This window comes from Penicillium canescens (assembly GCF_028828765.1).
Source record: "Penicillium canescens strain IBT 15451 chromosome Unknown utg000005l_segment0_segment0, whole genome shotgun sequence".
Lineage (NCBI taxonomy): Eukaryota > Fungi > Ascomycota > Eurotiomycetes > Eurotiales > Aspergillaceae > Penicillium > Penicillium canescens.
In genome coordinates this window covers 2936191-2959527 of record NW_026703967.1, presented here as the reverse complement: position 1 = coordinate 2959527, position 23337 = coordinate 2936191, and the positions used below count along the sequence as shown (strand labels likewise).

The 23337-nt window shown below is 50.0% G+C and overlaps 11 protein-coding genes across 11 annotated transcripts; 10 read left to right on the top strand and 1 right to left on the bottom strand.

Annotated features, from left to right (window-relative positions):
* Positions 1-1350: 1350 nt before the first annotated feature.
* Positions 1351-2853, bottom strand: N7446_008720 (uncharacterized protein; the record flags this gene model as incomplete). Its single annotated transcript, XM_058517465.1, has 3 exons — positions 1351-2496; positions 2553-2660; positions 2710-2853. 3 exons carry the CDS (start codon positions 2851-2853, stop codon positions 1351-1353), a joined length of 1398 nt encoding a protein of 465 aa, XP_058371111.1.
* Positions 2854-4229: 1376 nt separating this feature from the next.
* N7446_008719 (uncharacterized protein) lies at positions 4230-4463 on the top strand (the record flags this gene model as incomplete). Its single annotated transcript, XM_058517464.1, has 1 exon — positions 4230-4463. One exon carries the CDS (start codon positions 4230-4232, stop codon positions 4461-4463), a length of 234 nt encoding a protein of 77 aa, XP_058371110.1.
* A 450-nt stretch (positions 4464-4913) lies between these two features.
* On the top strand, positions 4914-6451 carry N7446_008718 (PPIL4 family peptidylprolyl isomerase; the record flags this gene model as incomplete). Its single annotated transcript, XM_058517463.1, has 4 exons — positions 4914-4993; positions 5057-5757; positions 5807-6003; positions 6059-6451. The coding sequence occupies 4 exons, from the start codon at positions 4914-4916 to the stop codon at positions 6449-6451; spliced, it is 1371 nt and encodes a 456-aa protein (XP_058371109.1).
* Positions 6452-6825: 374 nt separating this feature from the next.
* Positions 6826-8501, top strand: N7446_008717 (UDP-N-acetylglucosamine diphosphorylase; the record flags this gene model as incomplete). The annotated part of the gene is made up of 4 exons (XM_058517462.1): positions 6826-6993; positions 7083-7550; positions 7605-8339; positions 8430-8501. 4 exons carry the CDS (start codon positions 6826-6828, stop codon positions 8499-8501), a joined length of 1443 nt encoding a protein of 480 aa, XP_058371108.1.
* A 724-nt stretch (positions 8502-9225) lies between these two features.
* Positions 9226-10264, top strand: gisB (putative zinc knuckle nucleic acid binding protein; the record flags this gene model as incomplete). Its single annotated transcript, XM_058517461.1, has 6 exons — positions 9226-9280; positions 9330-9365; positions 9429-9440; positions 9493-9534; positions 9594-9709; positions 9764-10264. 6 exons carry the CDS (start codon positions 9226-9228, stop codon positions 10262-10264), a joined length of 762 nt encoding a protein of 253 aa, XP_058371107.1.
* Positions 10265-11064: 800 nt separating this feature from the next.
* N7446_008715 (recombinase DMC1) lies at positions 11065-12553 on the top strand (the record flags this gene model as incomplete). Its single annotated transcript, XM_058517460.1, has 8 exons — positions 11065-11106; positions 11168-11260; positions 11331-11426; positions 11493-11596; positions 11670-12097; positions 12184-12206; positions 12273-12435; positions 12486-12553. 8 exons carry the CDS (start codon positions 11065-11067, stop codon positions 12551-12553), a joined length of 1017 nt encoding a protein of 338 aa, XP_058371106.1.
* A 258-nt stretch (positions 12554-12811) lies between these two features.
* On the top strand, positions 12812-14335 carry N7446_008714 (putative ribosomal small subunit assembly protein; the record flags this gene model as incomplete). The annotated part of the gene is given in 4 exon segments (XM_058517459.1): positions 12812-13441; positions 13458-13721; positions 13781-13867; positions 14086-14335. The coding sequence occupies 3 exon segments, from the start codon at positions 12812-12814 to the stop codon at positions 13787-13789; spliced, it is 903 nt and encodes a 300-aa protein (XP_058371105.1). The 3' UTR covers positions 13790-13867; positions 14086-14335.
* A 222-nt stretch (positions 14336-14557) lies between these two features.
* Positions 14558-15815, top strand: N7446_008713 (general transcription factor IIH subunit TFB6 family). The gene is made up of 2 exons (XM_058517458.1): positions 14558-15197; positions 15283-15815. Exons 1-2 carry the CDS (start codon positions 14801-14803, stop codon positions 15732-15734), a joined length of 849 nt encoding a protein of 282 aa, XP_058371104.1. The 5' UTR covers positions 14558-14800; the 3' UTR covers positions 15735-15815.
* Positions 15816-18388: 2573 nt separating this feature from the next.
* On the top strand, positions 18389-19747 carry N7446_008712 (RNA-binding protein; the record flags this gene model as incomplete). The annotated part of the gene is made up of 5 exons (XM_058517457.1): positions 18389-18681; positions 18734-18880; positions 18935-19451; positions 19502-19672; positions 19745-19747. 5 exons carry the CDS (start codon positions 18389-18391, stop codon positions 19745-19747), a joined length of 1131 nt encoding a protein of 376 aa, XP_058371103.1.
* A 491-nt stretch (positions 19748-20238) lies between these two features.
* Positions 20239-20547, top strand: N7446_008711 (uncharacterized protein; the record flags this gene model as incomplete). The annotated part of the gene is made up of 2 exons (XM_058517456.1): positions 20239-20365; positions 20468-20547. 2 exons carry the CDS (start codon positions 20239-20241, stop codon positions 20545-20547), a joined length of 207 nt encoding a protein of 68 aa, XP_058371102.1.
* A 682-nt stretch (positions 20548-21229) lies between these two features.
* N7446_008710 (uncharacterized protein) lies at positions 21230-23019 on the top strand (the record flags this gene model as incomplete). Its single annotated transcript, XM_058517455.1, has 5 exons — positions 21230-21570; positions 21622-21665; positions 21720-21731; positions 21780-21983; positions 22037-23019. The coding sequence occupies 5 exons, from the start codon at positions 21230-21232 to the stop codon at positions 23017-23019; spliced, it is 1584 nt and encodes a 527-aa protein (XP_058371101.1).
* Positions 23020-23337: the final 318 nt, after the last annotated feature.

Below are 23337 nucleotides of genomic sequence, written 5' to 3'. Positions count from 1 at the left end.
GGTCGACATGGGACAGATACACAGGCTGGTTATTCTCTCTTCTTAGTTTTTTTCGTCTTTTCTTTCTTTTCTTTTCGTATTTTTAGGTACTATCCTTTCTTGGTAACTTCTTCTGGGTGAAGAAGTGAGTGTGTATCACCTATTCCTCCATATATGATTGGACTTTGACTTCCCCCGGTTTTTACTTCCTAACTACACCAGACTGTGTATAAATGTATTCTAAGCTATCCTCCGATGATATACTGTATTCACTTGGCACCTGCAAGACATGGTCATATCGATTGAAAAAGAAACCTGCCTATCTGGTCTTGGTGCATGTACAGTATGTAGCTTATGATCATGGCAGGGTTGTATATACTACGTCGTGTTGTATCTTACTTTCCCCCGCCCCTGAAATGACGAGGTCAGGCAGATGTCTATGATGAGGGAATGGGATTGACATGGGAGGTATTTGTTACTCTTGCTTTTTACCTTGCTGATTGGCGGCAGGAACAGGAGTGTATATTGCTGTGACTCTATCATTTCATCATGGTAGTTCTGATTGTGATAATGAGGTTGATACACAGGGCATCGTGGAAATAACAATATGAGGGAATATGTTTTGAATTCATCGACATTAGTCATTATGTTGAATAACACCCGATCAAGCAGATGCAGTTAGATATAAGAATGAAAAAATCGAAGTACAGCTTCAACCCAGGTCGACCAGAACCACGCTCAGCTCCTTTCACGCGAGACATAAAATAGACTAGAATTAAAAAGCCACACAGCCTGGGTATTCCGATACAGATATCAGGTATTAGCCAGACTCAACGGTCAAAGAAGAAGAATAATAGAATAAGATTTCCACCGAGTACTAAGAGGAGAGGATAAGACAGAAGCGTAAATTCGAAGCAAGGCAAACAAACAACACATAGATAGAACCCACCACGCAAAACAAAGCAATAGATGCCCTTGCACTGTTCCTGTCAGCAGCGAACTTGGGTGCTCGACTTGAATGACAATATGGGTCCAAACAAAGGACAAGAAAGAAAGAAACACAACAAGACCATCTTAACAAGACATGAAGCGACAGAAAAGAAAGATAAGAAAACACATTACATTGAGCAAGGCAAAAGTAAGGGCCATATGGGTATCTCTTTTTTGTATCTTGGGGCAAAGAAAGAAAAGACTAACCAAGAGAGGACCGACTAAGAAAGAAGGGAGAGAAAAAACACCAATAGAGCAAGAAGAAACAAAATGGAAACCAAGTAAAACAGAGCAAGGCAAAGACCTTGTGAACACCATCTATGCCGAACGCAATGTCAAGCATAGAAATACGCCACATACTCAACAGAGACGACGAAGCAACTAATAAGCATCCCGATGACCCAAAGGCGAGATAGGATGCCGAGTAACACTCTCAACACGACCGTACTCAGGGAACGGATCAGATAAGAGGTCAAAGGGTAAAGCCAGATTATGTTCCGGATGCCGAACCCGAGTATAATTCAAGCCGTTCATAAGCGTCGGCGCCGAGCAACGAGCATCAGCATCCGCACCCGCAGCACCACGAGCCTTACTCCTCTCACCACTGCTATACCCATAAGAATAATGCGAGCAGTCAAACGTCAGAGCAAGGAGACGAGAATTGGCACCCTTGTCACGCGAGAAGGTATTGTTGCATGCTAAACGGCCGTCGGGGCCATTGCGGTACTCATCTATCGTGTCAACGACTGGGTAGAGAGCGTTGTTCCCAGCCGCGGACGAGGGGATGGATGCTGCGGCTGGTGGGAGGGGTGGCAATGTATCCTCCGTCGTGGCCATGGGCATATATCCGAATGTCAAGTCTGGTGTTGGGGGCCCAGTTTCCGAGGTGTTGGCTTTGACGCGCGGGCTGTTGTAGCCGTTGCTGGGGGCTGTTGGCATTGCCATTCCTCTTGCGTGGGAGCTCCAAAATGAGCTCTTTGGATCGGTGGCCAATGTGATGCCTGAGAGTCCTTCGGGGAGGGTGGGCAGTGTCGTGATGGGGGCTTGAGGCTGGGTTTGGGGTTGGCCTCTGCAGGTTGAGGGTGTGGGAAGTGTGCGTTCTACTTCAGAGAAGGATTGGTTCACTCCTGATGGCTGGGTCATGTCGGATGATATTTCTTGGGGAAGAGTGAAGCTGTAGGTAGCTTGTGCTTGGGCTTGGGATAGACCAGTTGCTCTTTGGTCGAATAAGTTGCCGTTAGATGGTGTCCGCACGCCCCAGATGCTGTAGTCGACTATCATGCCCCCGGTACTGGGTACCATGTACCCTGGTGAGGCCTGGGCGTAGTAGTTGGACTGTTCGTCGTAGTGGACGGTGCAGTCCATGGCTATGTCATACTCTCGGTACGGAATGCGGGCTTGGGATTCCATGGAGACGAGGCCTTGTCTTCCAGGAGCTTGGCCTGTGTATACTCCATAGCGAGCTGAAGATGTTGGAGGGAGACCTGCTAAACGCTTCTTGATCTCCTCTGGAGTGTCGGAGTGAACCTAGGAACAAGTTCAGTCAGTCATCTTCTTTCGGCTACATACAGCGGGCAACTTACTCGCATGTACTGGCATTCGGTTGAGCCAACACTACGGCAGCTGGAACAAGCCAGACCGTTGTTGAGGTCGCCGTTGCACTTGATCTTTCTTTTCCGGCATCGTGTACACTTATGTAGTGTTAGAAACCAGGAACTTTTAGTAGAAGAGAAACCTCACTGCGACCAGGGCTCGCTTTCTTTGCTTTCGGGGCTTCTCTTCTCGCTCGACATTGCGTTCTTGTTTAATCACGCGAGATGATCGAGATCCAGAGAGGCTATTACTCCGGGCTTCTAGCCCTAGATTCTCATATAAATGATTCATTGCTGAACAGTTAGCAAAGAAGGATAGAGAGTCTAGTTTCACTCGCAGGAATGTTCAAAGGCAGGTAAGCTAAATATGAGGAAAAGGGAGAAAGTGAAAGATGTCTCTGGGAGATAGGGCTCGATTTAACCCATGTTCTGGTAACAATCGGTGTGATTGCCTTAACCACTTGCCCCTGTTTGTTTTATTGGTATTTTGATATTTGGATATTTGGATATTTCTGTAGAGGACACAGCTGGTACGCAGTCCAAAAGTACCCTCTTAGTTCTTATTATTTTACTGATTTCCATTTCCCGTTTCCTGTTTCTTTTCTTTTTCTAAGGGGAAATGATATGCAAAGTTCCGCGTCCAATCCAGATTCCCCGGTGCCCAGAGATAGCATGAAAGACCAGCAGGACTGCCCCCGGCATTTTAAAGACTCTGGTTTCACAAGGTAACGTCACACATGACCTGATGGAGAACAGGAGAGTGCTCCGGTAGGCAGTGTTTCAGCCGATTTGGGGTCTTTTCTTTCTGCCAGAGCCTGCCCAAGGTGGGAAAGAGTCTCCTCCCAGAGGGATTGGGATTACAAGAGTCTGTACTTTGCGGAACATCTTCATCTTTCCCCCTGTAAAATGGAAGAAATGGGCAACTGCCGGCCAACTGTTTGCAGAGAGGATCCTGGTGCCGATCCGGGGAAGAATGTCCGGCGTTCGGTGAAGATCTGAAATGTTTGCTCGATAGTCCAACCGATTGGTGTGGCTGCAGCTCTCTACATCAAACACTCCGAACTCGTTGAGTCGTTAAGCCATGGTCAAGGTCTGGAACTCTTATGGCAATGTGTTGGATGTCTGGCAAACGCATGGGATCCCAAAGAAAGAGAGAGAGAGAGAGACAAAAAGGAAGCAAACGCTGTCTCAGGCAAATGTCTCAGCAGTGAGAACGAAAAACATTTATGACACCTGTCACTTCACAAGCGCGAGAGGTTTCCCTGGACCAAGCGCGCTCTAGGGAGAAAAATGGCAAGGATCCACGATCTAAAAGTCTGATCGGCGCCATGGATGTTGTCGATCAGGCTCGGTTTTTTAGCGCTTCGGCAGCTAGATTAAAATGGAAACAGGGAAAAAAGCAATTCAGCCCAGAAAATGGGAGACAAAGAAAAGAAAAACACGTATGTGATGGATCTACTTACTTGACATCCCTCTCAGATCTCGATCGAAAAAGGGGAGACCCATGATGCACGAGATTCTGGGATACTTACAAGATCGTTTGGTTTCGTGTTACCGATGTAAAGATAGAGAGAAAGAGAAATGAGAAAGACAAAGAAGCCTGATCAACAGGTTTCAAATACAAAATCTGGGCTCTGGAAGCTATTCTCGGAGCTCCAAGGTTTGACAATGCACGACATTCGGGGGAAGTTAGGAAGCAGCTTGAAGAGACAAAAGAGGCTTCAGCTGACTCGCCAGGAACATATGTTGGGATTGAGACCGGGCTCTGACTGGAATGACCAGATCGAAGAGGCTGGCTCATTGATCTTCCACGTGTGTGGTTCTGTCCAGGAGATGTTGGATGCAGGAGGCCGCCCGTTGCTCCCCAACGTTTCTGCTGTGGAACAATCAGGGGGTGGGTAGAGAGAAGAGAGACGGCCATGATCTATGACTTCTGGGAAGAACGAGACGGGGAACTGGAGCTGTCACTGTTGACGAGCATGCCAAGAACAGCAAGCCCTCGGTCTTTTGGCTTGGCCTGCCGCTGCATGAGGGATATAAGCCAACAAACAGCTCCCAGGGTCAGAGTAATAAGAATCTGCAAGACAATCTAGAAATAGGTTAGCCGCCAACGGGGACACTCGGAAGATATGCTCAATTGACATGCACCGTTGCACAGGCACCCAGGTGGATCATCCGGAGCTTCTCAGCCGGATAGCCAACTGTTTTCTTTTTCTAGGAGGCAAAGGTGAAGGCAAAAGTGAAGGGAAAAGTTGATACATAGAGGGAGGCTCTGTCTTGGCGTTGTGTCATTGGTCCAAGCTCGGTCCCTTCGTCTTGAACTTTCAACCTTCACCAGTCAACAAGCCAAGTATGAGTGCGCTTTTGGAAACATCGCTGGGCGACATCGTGATCGACCTGTTGGTCGACGAGTCGCCCAAGGCGTGTGAGAAGTAAGTGGCTGCTCTCCTCGGCCTTGCTCGTGCTGAACATGAAACTAAAGTGTTTGTCTCTAGCTTCTTGAAGTTGTGCAAGCTCAAGTACTACAATTTCTCGCCAGTCCACAGCGTCCAGAAGAACTTTACCTTCCAAACTGGCGACCCGCTTGGTCCTGATGCCCCCGAGAGCGATGGAGGGTCTTCGATATGGGGTCTGCTGGACGGACCGTCGAAGCGCACTTTTCCGATCGAGGTACCGCGCAAACTGAAGCACACCGAGCGGGGCACAGTGAGCATGGCGACAGTTCCCGCGACCAATGACCCCGAACAGCGACTGGCAGCAAGTCAATTTATCGTCACACTGGGAGATAATCTGGATTACTTGGATGGGAAGGCAGCGATCTTCGGCAAGGTCGTCGAGGGCTTCGATGTCCTGGAGAAGATCAATGACTCTTTTATCGACGACCGAGGTCGACCGCTGAAGGATATTCGCATTCGTCACACCACCATCTTAGACGATCCCTTTGACGACCCGCCGAAGTTAGTAGAGCCGCCCGAGAGCCCAGTGCCCTCCAAAGCGCAACTGGCCACTGTTCGAATCGCGGATGATGAGGAACTGGATGATGATATGGATGAAGATGCGATGGAGAAGCTGCGCCGTGAGCGCGAGGCTCGCGCGCAGGCATTGACCCTGGAGATGGTGGGAGATCTGCCTTTTGCCGATGTTAAGCCGCCCGAGAACATTCTCTTCGTCTGCAAGCTCAATCCAGTCACACAAGGTTTGTCGCGCTATTTCTACAGGCGAGGAACTTGCTAATCAAAATACAGATGAGGACCTGAACCTAATTTTCAGCCGCTTCGGAACGATTTTGTCTTGCGAGGTTATTCGGGATAAGCGCACCGGCGACAGTCTACAATATGCCTTCATTGAATTTGAGGACCAGAAGGACTGTGAACAGGCCTATTTCAAAATGCAGGGTGTCCTGATTGATGACCACCGGATCCACGTTGATTTCTCACAGAGTGTAAGATCCTCCAGGTCACCTGTTCTACAAAAATAATCACGCTAATGCATCGCAGGTGTCCAAGCTGTCCGAGAGCTGGCGCAACGCCACCGTCACCAAGCGCCGACAGAGAGGCGGATTCGGTGGCGTGGCCGATCTTGAGGCGAAACGCCAATACCGAGAGTTCGACGACACCCCTCGAGATGAGGATGATGCGCGATACAGGATGGTCTTTGACAAGCGTAATAAGGCCAATCCGCCTGATACTCCCCGGGATACCAACCCTCGCGATTCCCGTCGAGACCAGCGAGGTAGTCGCAGCCCTCGTGGACGCGATCGAGATCAGGATCGATACCGTCGTCGGTCCTACAGTCGCAGTCCATGGAGGGACAGAGACAGAGACTCGCGAAAGAACCGAGACCGGGAACGAGGTCGTTACGATGATCGCTATCGCCGACGACGAGACTAGGAACCCATGTCTATATGTATGAAATGTAATGCAGCTCGGCTGAATGTATGACTTGCCCCTATGTAGTGTCCTCTGTCCACTGTAGAAACTAGGCCCCGCTCCATAGTGGGTAGGTCTCACCCGGCACTCGCTAGGTCCTTTCGTGTCCTTGGTCCTCGCTATTATTCGCTTTTGCAGATCCCTAAAAATAACCTGGAACCCACGGGGGGCTGCGTTACATATTGAGTGTTCCAAGGTTGTTAGTTACGGTGAGAGAGTACATAATCAGAGCTTCCCTTCCCACCCCGCAGCTTTATTTACTTTTCCTCTTTGCCACCTTTCCCTTCCCCAACTCTTATTTTCCTTTTTCCTCTTCTCTCCTATATCCACACATCATGGCCGGCGTTATTAAAGATGCCGTCTCGAACGTGCTTGGTAAAATCCAAGGTACCGCCGGAGAGACTCCCCGCGAGCCCTCGGCCGAGGAGTTCCAAACCCTCCAAAAGAAGTATAACGACGCCGGACAAGGACATGTCTTCGCCTTTGTCGATGAATTGAGCACCGTCGAGAAGTCCCAGCTGTTCCACCAGCTGTCCAACTTTGACCCCACCCGGATCAACGAGCTGGCCGACAAGGCTCTGAACCCCCCAAGGCCGAGCAGGCCGCCGTCACTCTCGAGCCCTTGCCCGACGTAGCCACAGCCTCCATCCTCGACTCCGATCCCTCAGATCTCCAGAGGTGGTACAATGCAGGCTTGAAGGAGGTCGCGGAGAACAAGGTGGCGGTTGTATTGATGGCTGGTGGGCAGGGTACCCGGCTCGGCAGCTCCGCCCCCAAGGGCTGCTTCGATATTGGTCTTTTGAGCGAGAAGTCGCTCTTCCAGCTGCAGGCTCAGCGCATTGCTAAGCTCCAGGAGCTGGCTCAGAAGGCCAATGGCGGTGCCGAGGTTGTTATTCCCTGGTACGTTATGACCAGTGGGCCTACTCGCAAGCCCACCGAGGAGTTCTTCGCGCAGAACAACTACTTTGGTCTCAAGGAGAGCAACATTATGATCTTCGAGCAGGGTGTTTTGCCTTGTATCTCCAACGAGGGTAAGATCATGCTCGAGAGCAAGGGCAAGGTATGTACCGTCCAGCGTTGAAGTTTGAAGAGTAATTTTCTGACATATGTATAGGCTGCCGTTGCCCCCGATGGAAACGGTGGTATCTACCAGGCCCTCGTAGTCTCAGGTGTGCGCGAGGACATGCGCCGCCGTGGCATCAAGCACATTCACGCCTACTGCGTCGACAACTGCCTTGTCAAGGTCGCCGACCCCGTGTTCATTGGTTTCTCCGCAGAAAAGGATGTCGACATTGCCACCAAGGTGGTGCGCAAGCGTAACGCCACTGAGTCTGTTGGGTTGATCTTGCTGAAGAACGGCAAGCCTGATGTCGTTGAGTACTCCGAGATCGACCGGGAGACCGCCGAAGCCAAAGACCCCAAGCAGCCCGACGTTCTCAAGTACCGTGCTGCCAACATCGTCAACCACTACTACTCATTCCGCTTCCTCGAGTCTATTGAGAACTGGGCACACCAGCTGCCCCACCACGTGGCCCGCAAGAAGATTGGCTGCGTGGACCCCGAGACCGGTGACGCCGTCAAGCCCGAGAAGCCCAACGGTGTCAAGCTCGAGCAGTTCGTCTTTGACGTGTTCCCCATGACCCCGTTGAACAAGTTCGCCAGCATTGAGGTGCGCCGTGAGGACGAGTTCTCGCCCTTGAAGAACGCCCGTGGTACCGGCCAGGACGACGCAGATACCAGCCGGGCAGATATCATGGCCCAGGGCCAGCGGTGGATTGAGGCTGCAGGTGGTGTTGTCATCACCGAGGGTGAGGCTGTTGGTGTTGAAGTCTCCCCTCTGATCAGCTACGTATGTTTCCCTCTCCCCTCGTCCCCTCTCCCATATCTTGCATTTTATCATTTTACATGTTTGAATGTTGTTCAGCTAACATGTATACAGGGCGGTGAAAACCTGGAATTCCTCAAGGGCCGTGAGATCAAGGCCCCTGCCATTCTGGAAAAAGAAGAGTAGATTAGATGAACTACGGATCTCCCGGAGACCTGACGAAGAAATGAATTGCATTGTCATTGCTGTATAGACCGGGTTACAGAGAATGTAGGGGTGGAATGAAGTATAGAAGTAAATAAACGTGAATCGACCTTACGCAATACGGAAAAGCCCGGGAGCTAAACCGTTTGACGAGTTTGCATGACCTTTTCCACTTTTTCACTCTTTCTTCCTTTGTGTGTTTGATATTCATATTGATATATCACTTGGTTGTTGAGAAGTGGTTGAGCAGTGTGAGTTGAGTACGTTCGATTTTGATGTCTTTACTTTTGTGCGTTGTGTTCCACTTTTTTCTTCGCGATTTTCGGAGTCAACGAACGTGTTTCCCTCCAAGGTTCCCAGAAGGCTGACAAGGTCCCGATAATAGAAAGTTTACGTTCCGAAGAGTCTTTTAGCAGGTGGGTTTGATCCTTCGAGTTTGCGTTGCGTCGTTTCGTCTCCTCCGCCGATCTACGTCTTCCCTCCTTTCGATCCGAATTTTTGGGCGCAAGATCGCAACGGGTATATAATGCTGCGGGCAGGCTTCGGATTGCGATGATCGAACATGTTGCTATTCGAAACAAGAGAGGGAGTTGTCGACTTTGCTGCGACCAACCTTCGACAGATCCGCGATGGAGGGGAAGACGCTTATCGGAGCTATGCGGCTATATCTCGACAGTGGGCTGACGATGGATAGAAACCGCCCACAATGATGTTGTCTCGTCGCGCGTGCTACAAGTGTGGCACTATTGGCCACTATGCCGGTGAGTAGGGAGTATCCTGGCCGTGTGGTCCATACTAACCCCTCGGTAGAGGTCTGCACTTCAACTGAGCGTCTCTGCTACAACTGTACGTGAATGCCCTAGATCTACCCTCTGATGTGAATACATGCTAATCAATTTGTTTCTACAGGCAAGCAGCCCGGTATGTCTGACCGTGAATTGTACCCCGCAACTGCTCCTAATCGTTCATATAGGCCACGAGTCTAGCGCCTGCCCTCTTCCCCGTACCACCGAGAGTAAGCTACACCTCGAATCCATGCTCATTGAGAATTCCGGATTGCTAACATCCATCCAGCCAAGCAGTGCTACAACTGCCAGGGCCTCGGTCACGTCCAGGCTGACTGCCCCACCCTCCGTCTGAATGGCGCCAACGGCCGCTGCTACAACTGCGGCCAGCCCGGCCACCTTGCCGTAAGCCCTCCATGATTGCATATCGAACTTCGACAGTGACTGACCAACCCCCAGCGCAACTGCCCCAGCCCCGCTGCTGCCGGTGCTGGTGCCAACGCCGGTCCCGCTGGTGGTGCCCCTACTGGTCCTGCTGGCCGTGGCGCCGGTGGCCCTCGCGGCGGTTTCCAGGGTAATTTCCGTGGTGGCTTCAGCGGCTACCAACGCACCGCAACCTGCTACAAGTGCGGTGGCCCCAACCACTTCGCCCGTGACTGCCAGGCTCAGGCTATGAAGTGCTACGCCTGCGGCAAGCTCGGCCACATCTCGCGTGACTGTACAGCTCCCAACGGTGGCCCTCTCAGCTCCGCCGGTAAGGTCTGCTACAAGTGCTCCCAGGCTGGTCACATCTCCCGCGACTGCCCTCTCAACGAGGGTGCCGCTAAGCCCGCTGCTGCTGAGGCTTCTCCTGATGCTGTTGCCGCTGTTGCCCCTGTTGCCGCCCCTGTGCCCACTGCTGAGCCTGCTGCTGAAGCTGCCCCTGTTGTGGCTGCGGCTCCTACCACCGCTGTCGCATAAATTGGTTGACAGTGCTTCTCTCCACCGCGCATCCTTCCTTTTGCAGGAATTTCTAGTTACCTTTTCTTCCTCGGTTCTATATTACGGTCACTTTCCCTGAACCACGCTCCTTTCTCTTCTCCATTTCTTCCTTTGCATATATTTAAACCCGCCCTCTTATTCTGAGGTTACCTGATTCCGGGTCTGGGTCTGGTGTCTCGGCAAAAACCAGCTATTGAATTTCTTCTTTTTCTTGTCAACTTGGAATTTGCGCTTGTTTCCTTATGATTTTTTGCTCTTTTTTATTTTATCTCTATCATGTATACGACGAACAAACAGAAAAGTTATTTCCTGTTTTTGTTTACGAAGTCCCTTCTGACTTGACTTCGCTCTCAAGTCTTACGATTGGCGTCCTATTGTTCTCTTACAGATTATCTTTCTCGATTGGTTCAATTCGATCGACTCTTGGTTGCGGTTTTCCTGGATGAGGCCAAGGAGAGGAGAGATGAAGAAGTATGGCAATGACAGAGAGAATGATGGAGATCTGTGAAGCTGAGAGGAAAGCTTGGACTCGGGGAAACGTTGCGAGTGGAAGAAAGGCCCTTCTTGGGAAGAGTCCTCGGTGCAGAGAACATTTCAAGAGTCAAAATGAATCATTTCAATTACCTTCTCTATTGTAAATGTATTTTGCAGAGGTGCAGAGGTGCAGTGGTGGTAGCTGGGAACCCGTGACTTGGTGCACAGCTCTCCCAGCTCTCTCGTTCCCCCATACCCTCCCCATCGACCTGATCAATCACTTTTGATCTTTTCATCTGATCAAGATGCCGGGTTCAGTGGCAAGTGATGAATTCGAGGGCGATGAGGTACATTCCAGTCCCAACTCCACGCACACCAAACCTAACCAGCCCTACTTCCTCACTACAGCTCTTCATCGTGGACATTGACACTATCCAATCTCACGGAATTGGCGCAGCCGACATCACCAAACTGAAAGCCAATGGCTTCCACACTGTTGCTGTCAGTTCCTGAATCCATGCCATGCGGATGGTCCAATGCCTCTATCCATCCAACTAATCAATATATCCAGTCCGTCCACGGCGCCACGCGCAAGACACTCCTCAAGATCAAAGGGTTCAGCGAGGTCAAGGTCGAGAAAGTCAAGGAAGCTATTCAGAAATGTCTGGTATGCTGTCCTCTACTCCTGGTATAATGATAATGGAGTAGCATCTAACCGTAAACCCTAAAACAGCCTTCTGCATCTGGGTTCATCACTGCCATGGAGTTGCACCACCAACGCAAGAGAGTCGTCCGCATCTCGACAGGCAGTAAGCAATTCGACTCTATCCTCGGTGGGTAAGTACACCCCTCCATTCTTTCCCATCCATCCATTTATCCATGCCACAGGTACTAACAAACCCCCAATCAGCGGCTTCCAAAGCATGAGCATAAGCGAAGTCTTCGGCGAATTCCGCTGCGGCAAAACCCAACTCTCACACACAATGTCCGTAATCGCCCAACTGCCCGTCGAGCTCGGAGGCGCAAATGGAAAAGTCGCCTACATCGACACAGAGGGTACATTCCGCCCCGAGCGCATCGCCCAGATTGCAGAGCGGTACGGCGTCGATCCAGAAGCTACGCAGGAGAATATTGCCTACGCTCGCGCGTTGAATAGCGAGCATCAGCTTGAGTTGTTGAATACGCTTAGTCGGGAGTTTTCTGGTGGTGCTTTTCGGTTGCTTGTTATTGATAGCATTATGAATTGCTTTCGGGTTGATTATTGTGGGCGTGGCGAGTTGGCAGATCGGCAGCAGAAGTTGAATCAGTTTTTGATGAAGCTGGCGCATATGGCTGAAGGTTAGTTTGCTGTTTCTCTGCCGTTTGGGGTTTTCCTCTGGAGTTTTGTTTGTTTGTGGGAATGAGTGCTTACTTGGTCTTTGCAGAGTTCAATGTTTGTGTCTTAATGGTGAGTATTATCCTATCCCCGTTCCTGTTTGGCATGCTGTATTCATATCTTACACTGCTTGTTCAGACAAATCAAGTCCAGAGTGACCCCGGTGCCAGCTCTCTCTTTGCCGGTGCTGATGGCCGCAAGCCTGTTGGTGGACATGTTCTTGCTCATGCTTCTACCACTCGCGTGCTTCTTCGGAAGGGTCGTGGTGAGGAGCGAGTTGCCAAGATTCAGGATTCCCCTGGTACCTTCCCTCAAATTTCGAGGCTGTGAGCTTGTCTAACTTTTTGACAGACTGCCCTGAGCGCGAAGCCATCTACATCATTACCAATGGCGGTATCAATGATCCTGACAAGATTTGAGGTAGTCTCAAACGGTACGGAGTATTGAAGGAATTATTTAAGATAATTATTTTCGAGATAGTCCCAGCTGGATGCTGATGGATTATACAATTAGTTCAGTTATACCATAAATTGTATTGTTAAGATCCAAAAGTCTGATGGCAGCCCTAATATAGAGTTCACCGCCTACAGCGCCGCTCTGGCAACGCGGCAAAATCAAAACTGCAGAAAAAGTTCCATTCAACCCACGCAACATCCAGCGATCAGCGTTTCATCAAAATGAAGGGTGCATCCGTGGAGGTGGCAGGGTACACGACCCTGCCAGTGCAGCTCCCCGCAACACCAACATTCCCCAAGCCCGCAACACACTACCTCTACATCCGTCCCCATGAACCCCGAATCCCAGACCCAGATTCCACCCGCTCCCTCTTCCTCGTCAACGTCCCAATCGACACAACAGAAGCCCATATCCGCCACCTTTTCGGCACACAACTCTCCGCCGGCCGCGTTGAGCGAGTCCAATTCGAAGACGTGCCAACAAAAAAGCGCACAGCAGCCGCAGACACCGACACAAACTCCAACAAAAAGAAACGCAAGCGCGTAACAGCAGACGACTACCAAACTTATTTAGACGACATCAACCTCCCTTCAACCTGGGACCGCAAACTCCAAAAGAGCGGCGCCCACGCAATCGTCATCTTCGCCGATAAACCCAGCATGGAAACCAGCCTGAAAGCCGCCACAAAGGCCGCCAAGCGCGGTACCACCCTCGTCTGGGGCGAGGACATGCCGGCAGACCGCATCCCCGCCCTGGGTTTGCAGCGGTACGTCGCGCACGAGCGCCTCCAATATCCAGACCGGGGCGCGCTCCTCCGCTCCGTGAACGAGTTCATGACTACGTTCGCGGCGGTGGCTGGCGCGCAAGCGCGAGGAGTCGAAGCGATTGGCCGAGCCGGATGAGGATGGCTTTATTACAGTTTCGCACGGTCCTAAGTTGAATTCTGTTGCCAGGGAGGATGAGATGAAGGAGCTTGTTGAGAGGCAGAAGAAGAAGGCCGAGGGTCTGGAGGACTTTTATCGCTTCCAGTCGAGGGAGAAGAGGAAGGAGAGGCAGAATGCGTTGCTTAGGCGCTTTGATGAGGATAAGAAGAAGTTGCACGAGCTTAAGGAGCGGAGGGGCAAGATTCGGGTGAGTTTTCTTTTGCTCTTTTTTTAGCTTTGCTTTTGGCGTGCTAACTTTTGATACAGCCTGAGTGATCTTGTATGCATGATAGCATGGCGTTTTGGGAGTCTTTCGTGGACAGGATAAAAGTTTCGAGGTTTCCTGATGTACATGTGAGTTACTTGCTGCTTCTTTGCATTCTTGGATTGTTCGCTCTAAGGATGAGTACGCTGGGGCCATATTAGCAAAACGCACTTTGTTCGCTGTTATGCTATGACTTCAAAAACCAGCATATCAACGATCTTCTCACCTTCTGATATAGAGCTTTATATCTTGCTTTCTTTTGCTTCTGCTTCTTGGTGCTGCATTTGCTGATGTTCGATTGAAATAGGTGGCTTAGATGGATAAGTACATTATATCTCAATAACTATCACATTATCTATGGATTGAATATGTTCAACATCAACTTATTGACTTTCGCTTGAGTCATGTAGAGATACTGGCTGTCTGGCACAGTACTCCGTTTTGCACACTTTTTATCGATCGATTAAATATGTCCCAACGTACGGCAGAGCCAGCATTATTGGAAACACTGTTCTGTGGAAATGTCGCTATGTACCTGGCGTATATGTAGCAGGGCTCGCTCCAAGGGGTCTTACTAATTCCTGTTAACTAGTAACTTTCCTGGTTCTCTCGCAAGAGATGCGGCTAGAAATAAAAAGCCGCTTGTGCGGTCAGATCACTATACTCGAGTTAAATGCCAAGTGAAACAACGAACCGGACTGAACCCATATGTAATTGTAGTGTAATTGTAGTATGTAGGTAGTCGGATATCCCGCACAGACCAAGGCTTGGCATGACATCCCACCTCTGATCTGAGTATAAGATCTGAGCTATACGTGCACAGGTGTATACCTTCATATGAGACTTCTCTTGCATCTCCAAAAACAGCCTGAGCACAGTCTTCACTTGTTTTAACCCTAGTTGTTTGGACATTGGAGTACCTCAGAATATCTGTTCTCGCCGTCATCGACCCACCTCACCACAAAATATCCAATAATCCAGATTTCACGCGCCTTGTCCCCGGGATTCAAAGGCCCATCAACATGTCACCTGTCCTACTTCAGGACGAGCCTGACTCTGACGAAGATGTCGAGTTTGAAGACGTCCCAATCCTCCACCAAACCAGAACCCAAAGCAGCGAAAGAACCAGGAATGGAGATATCTCCATAGATCTCCCCCCAGTCCCAACCCAGCAATGGAATCCACCACTATATCTTCCGCCACAGCGGACTACACCCATCCCCTCCGGCTCAGAGGAAGAAATTCAGCTCCGAGGCCGGCTCAGCACGGGTATTGAAAAGATCACCTACCGCAAAATGAAATCCGACATGGGCATGGATGCCCCGGATACACCTGTTTCCTTACGCAGATATGAGGGATTCAAGGATCTTGTAGTTGATGTGGATAGCCTGGTTGACATGCTTTGGGTTTCGGCAACTCGTGAGTATAACCCTTCTTTCTTCTTATATTCATATCTACGATTATTTTTACATATAAAGAAACTATACAACTAACAACCTTCCAGCGGCAATTCAAACTGAAACCCTCATAACCCTAGCAGGCCTAACCCAAACCTCCTTAAAAAGCTTCCCCTTCGACCCACAACCAACACTAACAATCCTGCATAAACTGGACTCGATCTTTGCAGCATTATGTACAGGAACGCACCCACTAACGGGTGCCGCTCTTCCGGGTGCTCAGATTGGTCAGTCGCTCGCAACGGAGACGCAGAAGGTCCGCATTCGGAGTTTAGCGGAGATGACCCGGTATGAGGTTTTTTCTGCGTTGGGGGGTTCTAGTCGGGAGATTACTGGGGATGGGGATGGTGATTACGACGATGATGTTGAGGATGTTGAGGATGATGATGAGCCGTGGATGTTGGAGGCTACGCAGGTTTATGAGAAGAGTTTGATGTTGCTTGCGGAGCAGAACCCTGGTGTGGCTGGTGATGATGGTGATGTGGGTTGTGGACTTTGAATGTATGATGTTTGTATCTGGATTGGATATTTTGTTCGCATTGAGTATTGTGGGAGTTTTGTGTTTTGTGCTATAGGATAGTTAATATTGTTGCCTACACCTGTGCCTGACTCTATTTATCTGATCTGGGGCTGTATAGATTGCTGAAGAGTATATTTTTAGAAGTCGACGTAGTGCAAGAAGCTCAGGCCATTGGATGCAGACAAAAGAAGTCCCACAGGGTTAGATTCTACTGCATACTCCGTACATATATAGACGGATACGCATGTGTCTTCTAGAAAGTTCTATATTTATAAAAGAAAGAAAATCCTGAAACCCGAGACCCGAAAAAAAAAAAAAAAAAAAAGAAAAAGAAAAAGAAAAAAAAAAAAAAACAAGAAACTTAGTGGAGTCGGGCAGGTAGAATGGCAGCTCACCAGAGTCAGCTGAAGTAGTACTGTAAGACCAGTGTTTCCATACCTCGAATTCACGTAACAGTCACTCGCAGTCTTAGCCCTCTCTTTGGACAGAACAGCCCGAACTAAGTGGATATGAGCCCTGAAAGTGGGGAAAGCTAGTAGTCCTGGGGGCGATGCTCAGCCTCGGGCTGACGGTTTCTACTGTACTATACTGTGCTTTGACTCCTAACAAAGAAGATTGGGCTTACAAGTAGGTTTAGAGGTGAGGCACAGTATACGATATACGAAATATCAGGCTCTTATTTCCGATGGTGGGCACCAAAGACCTTGTTCCATGGTTCAAGGGATTAATAATCTACAGTACGTATATACAATGTTCATCTTACTGGAACTCAGGGCATGCCCTATCCCCAGACTGTATACAAACAGACACGCTAATACAGTACCGACAGTGTCTCACCATGCAAGGGCTTAGCTTATTCTACTCCCTTGCACCTTCATTGTATATAGAACCAGATCTCCGGAAATACCATACGGAAACGCGTCGCGTACCGAGTGGAAAGGTGCTTGGCACATGAAATCTCTGCGGGTAACGGGTAATTCTAATACGAGCGCCCCATGGTTTTCTTTTTATTATTCTACAGTGACGTATGGGAATCAAGTTACTTCCTTACATCCTTAAATGGATTATAGAACCTTGCTTCGAGAAGAGGGCTGCATACTTCAGGACCTGCAGGTGCAGGGGTGGGTGAAAGGGAGTACAGTACTGTAGTTCCATGGTTCGATGCTTGTGTGGCGGGGCTCATTTGCTTTGTATAATATATGTAACAACGGATTACATGTAAATGTTAAGCTACAACCTTGTTAGCTCCCAAGTACGGAGTAAGCAAGCTTAATACATAAGTTATTAGGTACCCAACTATGTCTCGTATAGGCACTTTCCCGGTACCGACTAGCGAACATTACATCAGCGTCGATGACGATAAGGCCCACGGATGTTGACAAGTCACATTGTGAGGAGGGCGACAGGTCCTTGCAGATTTCATGCATTGGTCCCCTTGTATCAGGTACTATTGGGTGTCTCTCACCGAGATTTGGCTTGGACTCAGATCTGGTACGGATCGGGCGGAAGTCTTAACAGTTGATGTGCTGTAGAATCGGGATTGTCGGAAGTCACCCGCATATGCATGGGGTTCTAATAGTGTAAGTGTTTATATAGTTAAAGTTGTAGTAGCTAGTCAGTTTAGTTATATAGTTATAGCTATAGCTCCAGTATAGATAGATACTGAGGCAAGGACAACCGAGTGTAGAACCATGGGTCCAAATACCATACCCCGTATTACAAATACCCCTGTATCAGTAATTTCGCACTTCCCCCTCCCTCCAAGATTTCGTTTCTTCATTTTCTTCTTCCCCTCTCCATCCCCCTCTTTCCTATTGTTCGAAGATCTCGTTTTTCGCGGATTTTGCTTTAGGGAGTTGTGCTTGTTGCCGATTACTTGTTTTTGCGATCGCATTTCTAGTGTTTTCGCGATCTGCTTTATATTAGGTGAGTGCAAGCCTCTTTCATCATACCCAGTCCACCTCATACTGCTCTGCCTCTGCCTCCGACCTCGACCTTGACCAGGGAAATGGCGAAGCTCCGGTCGCGCCGCGCCCTTGCGCCCATGACAAAGCACCCCGGACCGGGTCATCTGAATCCCCGTTGAGTGTGAACGGATCGGTTGCATTCGGACGTCAGACTGGATACGGAAACGGCCGGCGCATAGCCTTCGCCAGCATCAACGAATTGATGATATACCATTTTCGTCTTGCGCATCCAATTTCCTCGCTCTGCCGTTCGTCTGCGGCCGATCCACCCATCAATCCCTTCCGCGAATGCTACCCGAAGCTCTGGTCTTGGCGATTTCCGGTGCCGCTTTGAGGCTGAAGTGCTGAAAGGACTTGCGACCTTCTTCACATTTCCTTCACTGTCTTGAGTTTTCGCGTCTCTACTTTTTTTGATCTCAGCTCGACTATGATTTTTTGTCTTGTCGCATATCACTTTTTCTCGTCTTATATCACTGCTTCAGCCGGTTTTTAAATTGCAGCGAGGAAATCTAACATTCATTTCAACCCAGGACCTTTACGCCCTCCTTGCCTGGCTTATCACGAATTGATCTAACGCCGGTCTTTATTTACGACTCCACGAAGTTCTAGTCGCTTTGATATTTAACCTTCTTACGTCGACTTTCGGACTTTGATTTTTGCTACAAAATGTCGTTCAACAACTTCGAATCTTTCCCTCAGCAGGATCCCGCCGCTGCTGGCGCCCCAGCCCCCGTTGACACCACCATGACCGGTCAGGCCGATCCCTCCGCCGCTCAGTTCCAGGGCCCCGCTCCTGGTGAGCCCAACGCTGCCCCCGTTCCCCAGCAGGGCGCTGATGGCAAGACCACGCTCTGGATGGGTGAGCTTGAGCCCTGGATCGACGAGAACTTCATCCGCAACCTCTGGTTCCAGATGGGTGAGCAGGTCAACGTCAAGATGATCCGCGACAAGTTCTCTGGGTAAGACACTATATTCCTCTTATGTGTTCGAATACGTTCCTAATGTGGGTAGTAGGAGCAATGCTGGCTACTGCTTCGTCGATTTCGCCTCCCCTGCCGCCGCTGCCAAGGCCCTTTCTCTGAACGGCACTCCCATGCCCAACACCAACCGGGTCTTCAAGCTCAACTGGGCTACCGGCGGTGGCCTCGCGGACCGCAGGTAAGCACGAACCCCAAGAATTGGTATTTTCACCTGGTATTAACCTCAATTAAGCCGTGATGACCGTGGTCCTGAGTACTCCATCTTCGTTGGTGACCTCGGCCCCGAGGTTAACGAGTACGTCCTCGTTTCGCTGTTCCAGAGCCGCTTCCCCTCGTGCAAGTCCGCCAAGATCATGACCGACCCCATCAGCGGCATGTCCCGTGGCTACGGGTTCGTCCGTTTCTCCGATGAGAACGACCAGCAGCGCGCCCTTACCGAGATGCAGGGTGTCTACTGTGGCAACCGCCCCATGCGTATCTCCACCGCTACCCCTAAGAACAAGGGCCCCGGTGTTGGCAACGGTGGTGGTATGGGTATGCCCGGCCCGGCTGGCATGTACCCTCCCATGGGTGGCCCTCCCATGCCCTTCTACGGTGCTCCCCAGCCCATGAACCAGTTCACCGACCCCAACAACACCACTGTCTTCGTTGGTGGTCTCTCTGGCTACGTCACCGAGGATGAGCTCCGCTCTTTCTTCCAGGGATTCGGCGAGATTACCTACGTCAAGATCCCCCTGGAAAGGGCTGCGGTTTCGTCCAGTTCGTCCAGCGCCACGCCGCAGAGATGGCTATCAACCAGATGCAGGGATACCCCATCGGTAACTCTCGTGTCCGCCTGAGCTGGGGCCGCTCCCAGAACAACTCCGGCCCTGCCGGCAGCCCCTACCGCCCTGCTCCCCCGCCACCTCCCATGTACCCCTCCATGGGCATGCCCCCAGCCCACCAGTATGGCGGTTTTGCCCCCATGAAGGTGAGCAGTCACCCTGGCAGCCCGATCCCGGATCACTCTTGAAGCAGGCGGTCGGCTGACACAACTCTCCAGTGAGCGTTTCCTTTGATTGAAATCACCGGCAGGAGTTGTCTGCGCCATTCAAATGACGGGTCTATTGTGTCATAACAAATTCGTGATTCCCTGGTTTCTGCCTTCAAGGCTATAGCTCTTGATGAGCATCGTGTCTCCTGTGCTACGCATTTCCTTTTTACGTGAGCGCTATTACCTTAGCAAGATCTGAGCTTTGCCTTTCCCGCTGATCTGTCTTGTTCTTATGTATCTCTTTTCCCCCTCTGCGCTCTTTCGTATCTTATTCTCCTTTTTTACCTTATTTTCGATGTCTCTCTGCCCTTATGCTACTGGGGGTTCTAAACACCCCGTGGGTCTTTGTCTGCGTGTAACGGAAGTCCGAATTGTTCATGCGCTTCTTTTTCCCTATACTCCTTGGGCAGGCATTCTGCGAAAAGTTCCATTTCCCCACACTTTTTCATTTGTTCAACTTTTTTTTTTTTTTTTCTTTTTCTTTCAAGCAGCTAAATTGAATTATGTTCGCTTTGAGGAATGTCGCGTTGAGCTTTTCCCTTTTCCTTTCTATTCCTGTTAGACTGATGACGGCTTGTACAACACGCTCTATTTCGTGCGCCTCAGCGTTTGTCGATTCTAAATTTCTTGGTATGTGGTATGCAATAATGTCGTGCGCTCGTTTGATGTCTTGCATTTTATTGCTGCCGTCTCCAATCTTTCTTTGGTCTGTTTCTGTCAGCTCTTTGCTAGCAAGCTGCTGGACTACGGCCTTGTCAAGGGCTGGTCCCATGAAAAAAAGATTCAGCAATCTCGAGCATTTGCTCATGTAGTATGGAGCCTCTCTGGTTTGGCGCTTCGTTGGCCTTTTGCAGTTAGTTTTGGGTCTCTTTCATCTATCTCTCTCTCTGCTTCTTGTCCGTCTTCGATGCTGTCAGAGATCAATCTATCGGAATACTTTACGTTTATTTTCTAAGCTGCGGCTTGTAATTTCATTTATATCATGGTGAGAAGGTTGGCACTTGGTGTTAGCACGCGTTGAATTTCTGTCCTCTTTCTCTAGACTGTTTCCGTGCCTGATTGTATCTTGATTTTCCCCGTTAGGGCTTGGTTTATTCTGTGGTTGACTTGCGCTTCATAGGAGGTAATGTCTGTCTCGAATTTTCAATTTCAGAAACGCTATTGTGAATTTTGTTATGCAATTAATAGGAAGATGTCGTTTGGTCTTGGGTGGTGTAATTGCTGATGTAGAGGGCTGAGGCATCAATAGAGTTGCACCTAGGTATGGTATATTGAGGTACTTCCTCCCTCACGCCTGTCCGTTGTTTACCCATGTACCTCCAGGCCTTCTTTCTCTTCTTTCCCCAACCCTGCACAGCTTCGGTTGTCGTTGTTTCGCGCCTTCTCCCCTTCCACCCAGGCAGGTACATGCAGACAGTCATCACTGTCACCTTTTTATCTCATCCCCTTCAATTTATTAACCTCATTTCAAATCAGGTTTGCCTCCGTTTCAAGATGCGCTACGGAAACTGGGATGTGCTTCTTTTCCCGGAGCTCTCCAGGGTGCCAATCCAGGAGTTCAAGACCCAATGCTTTGTGACCAAGGATAAGGACTCGCCAAACCTGCACAGTGCCGCATACCACGGCCCTCATCCATACTATCCTGACCCGGCCCGTTGCAACCAACTCCCTGTTCTCACGACCTTCATCCCGAGTCTGCCTCAAGACAGTCGGTTCCGGGTATCGGTGCACAGCTGGGAGAAGCCACGTCCTAGTCTCTCGATCGAGTCTCACATGGAGCCAGAGGATGCCTTGCTCTTTGAAGCTCGCATCTATGTGGATGGTGCTTTCGTTGCGTGAGTATTCGATCCTTGATATTTTTCGTGGACTGAGCTGAGATCTGTCAGTGGCACTATCTTCGGGCAGAGAACTGATTGGCCGCATGTTATTGGTATGTGCTCTATACTTCATCACCATGGTATGGGATGCTAATTTTGCTCGACAGAACTCAGTGCCCGTACGATTCCTCTCAATTAAGTGGCCTTCAACTTCTAACGTTGTATAGACCTCGACCGAGATGGAAACCCTGACGCGATGCGCTTCCCTGCCTTTCATTCTGAGATTCTTGGGCAGAAGCACTGGGATATAAGCGATACTAAAGGTCGGATCAGGGTCGTCATCGCTGAAGGATTCTCTCGTCCAAACCGGTCTCCTCCGTTCGAGCGCTACAAGGATGTGATTGTCATGTCTTTTCAGCATGCACCCCGAGGCAAGTATTTTGTTTCCCATTGACAGAGGCTTTGTTGCTAATGTGGATTGCAGATATTCTGGAGTTTTCCAACATCGCCTGGCCCAACCCTAAGATGTGGCTGCCATCGGGCAATGGACCTCGGTATTTTCCAGCAAATGGGTACGGTAACACCAAGAGACCTGATGACCCCCATGGACATTCTCCGAGCAAGCCCAACGGTACTACTGTGAACTCCAGCAGCCAGTCCAGCAGCAGCAATGCCGCAACTTACAACAGCAGCCACCACCAACCTGGCAATCCATCAAGCTTTGCGTGGACTCCTCACCGAGGTTTTCCCATCCCCTCCACGCAATGGACTGATTACCCACGGGGACCTCGCTGGGAAGGACAGGATACATACATTGTCGAGCCCGCTTTGGAAGCTTTTGTCGACGACACTGCTTGGCGTCAACGCGGTGCCCGTTCTTCTCGGGAAGATGTCCCAATGCCAGACTACGCCTCTAGCTCTACCAGCAGCCGTGCCATCTCGAGCATGACTGGCATCAGCTACGAGCACAGCAAACAACCCAGCATAATCGCCGCCATGGATGATGAGCAGTACAGCGAGTTGATCCAGTCTCTCACCCCTACCAAGTTGCCAACCGTGGGCACCCGTGCACCCTCAAACACTCCCTCCGCTACACTGTCCACTGGACAGCCCTCTGCTGCCGCCAAAGCGCGCTCTGAAGGCTACGGTCGACTTACTCGTCGCACCTCTGCCCTCTGTGAAATCTCGCAGCCCAGCACCCGTGACGTCTCGGACTCAAGCATGCAGCCTGTTCACGAGAAGGATGTTGTTGACTTGCCAATCTCCAAGGTTGGGGCTAGCCCTAGTGAGAAGATCAAAAGCAAGAAGGAAGTCCTGAAGGAAGTCGTCAAGGAGGTTGTGAAGGAGGTGAAAAATGTCGACAATGTCGCCAACCAGGAAACACCCAAGGCAAAGGATATCATGAGGAAAGCCAAGCTCGCAATCGACACTGAAGATGCTCATTTAGCTGATCAGGAGAATGAGTAGCTTGTGACTTAGTTTGGAGACTATCTGCCCGTCTATGGTGACCATCCGGTCGTCTGCATATCCTTGTATTCTTAGCTGATAGTGGATTCACCAAATGCCTCTTACTATTACTTCCTCATCCCAGGTCATTGTGTTCCATGATCGTAACTTATCTACATATTCTTCAAGTAACAAATATCTGTTGACAAGATACCATCTCTACATCGCGAGGTTGACATATCGGGTATGAGCCCTTGGTCATAGAAAGCCTACATATAAATATCAGTCGCCGCACTTCAAAGTTACTCTAGCCTGACATTTCGAAAACCAGCTCTAAAG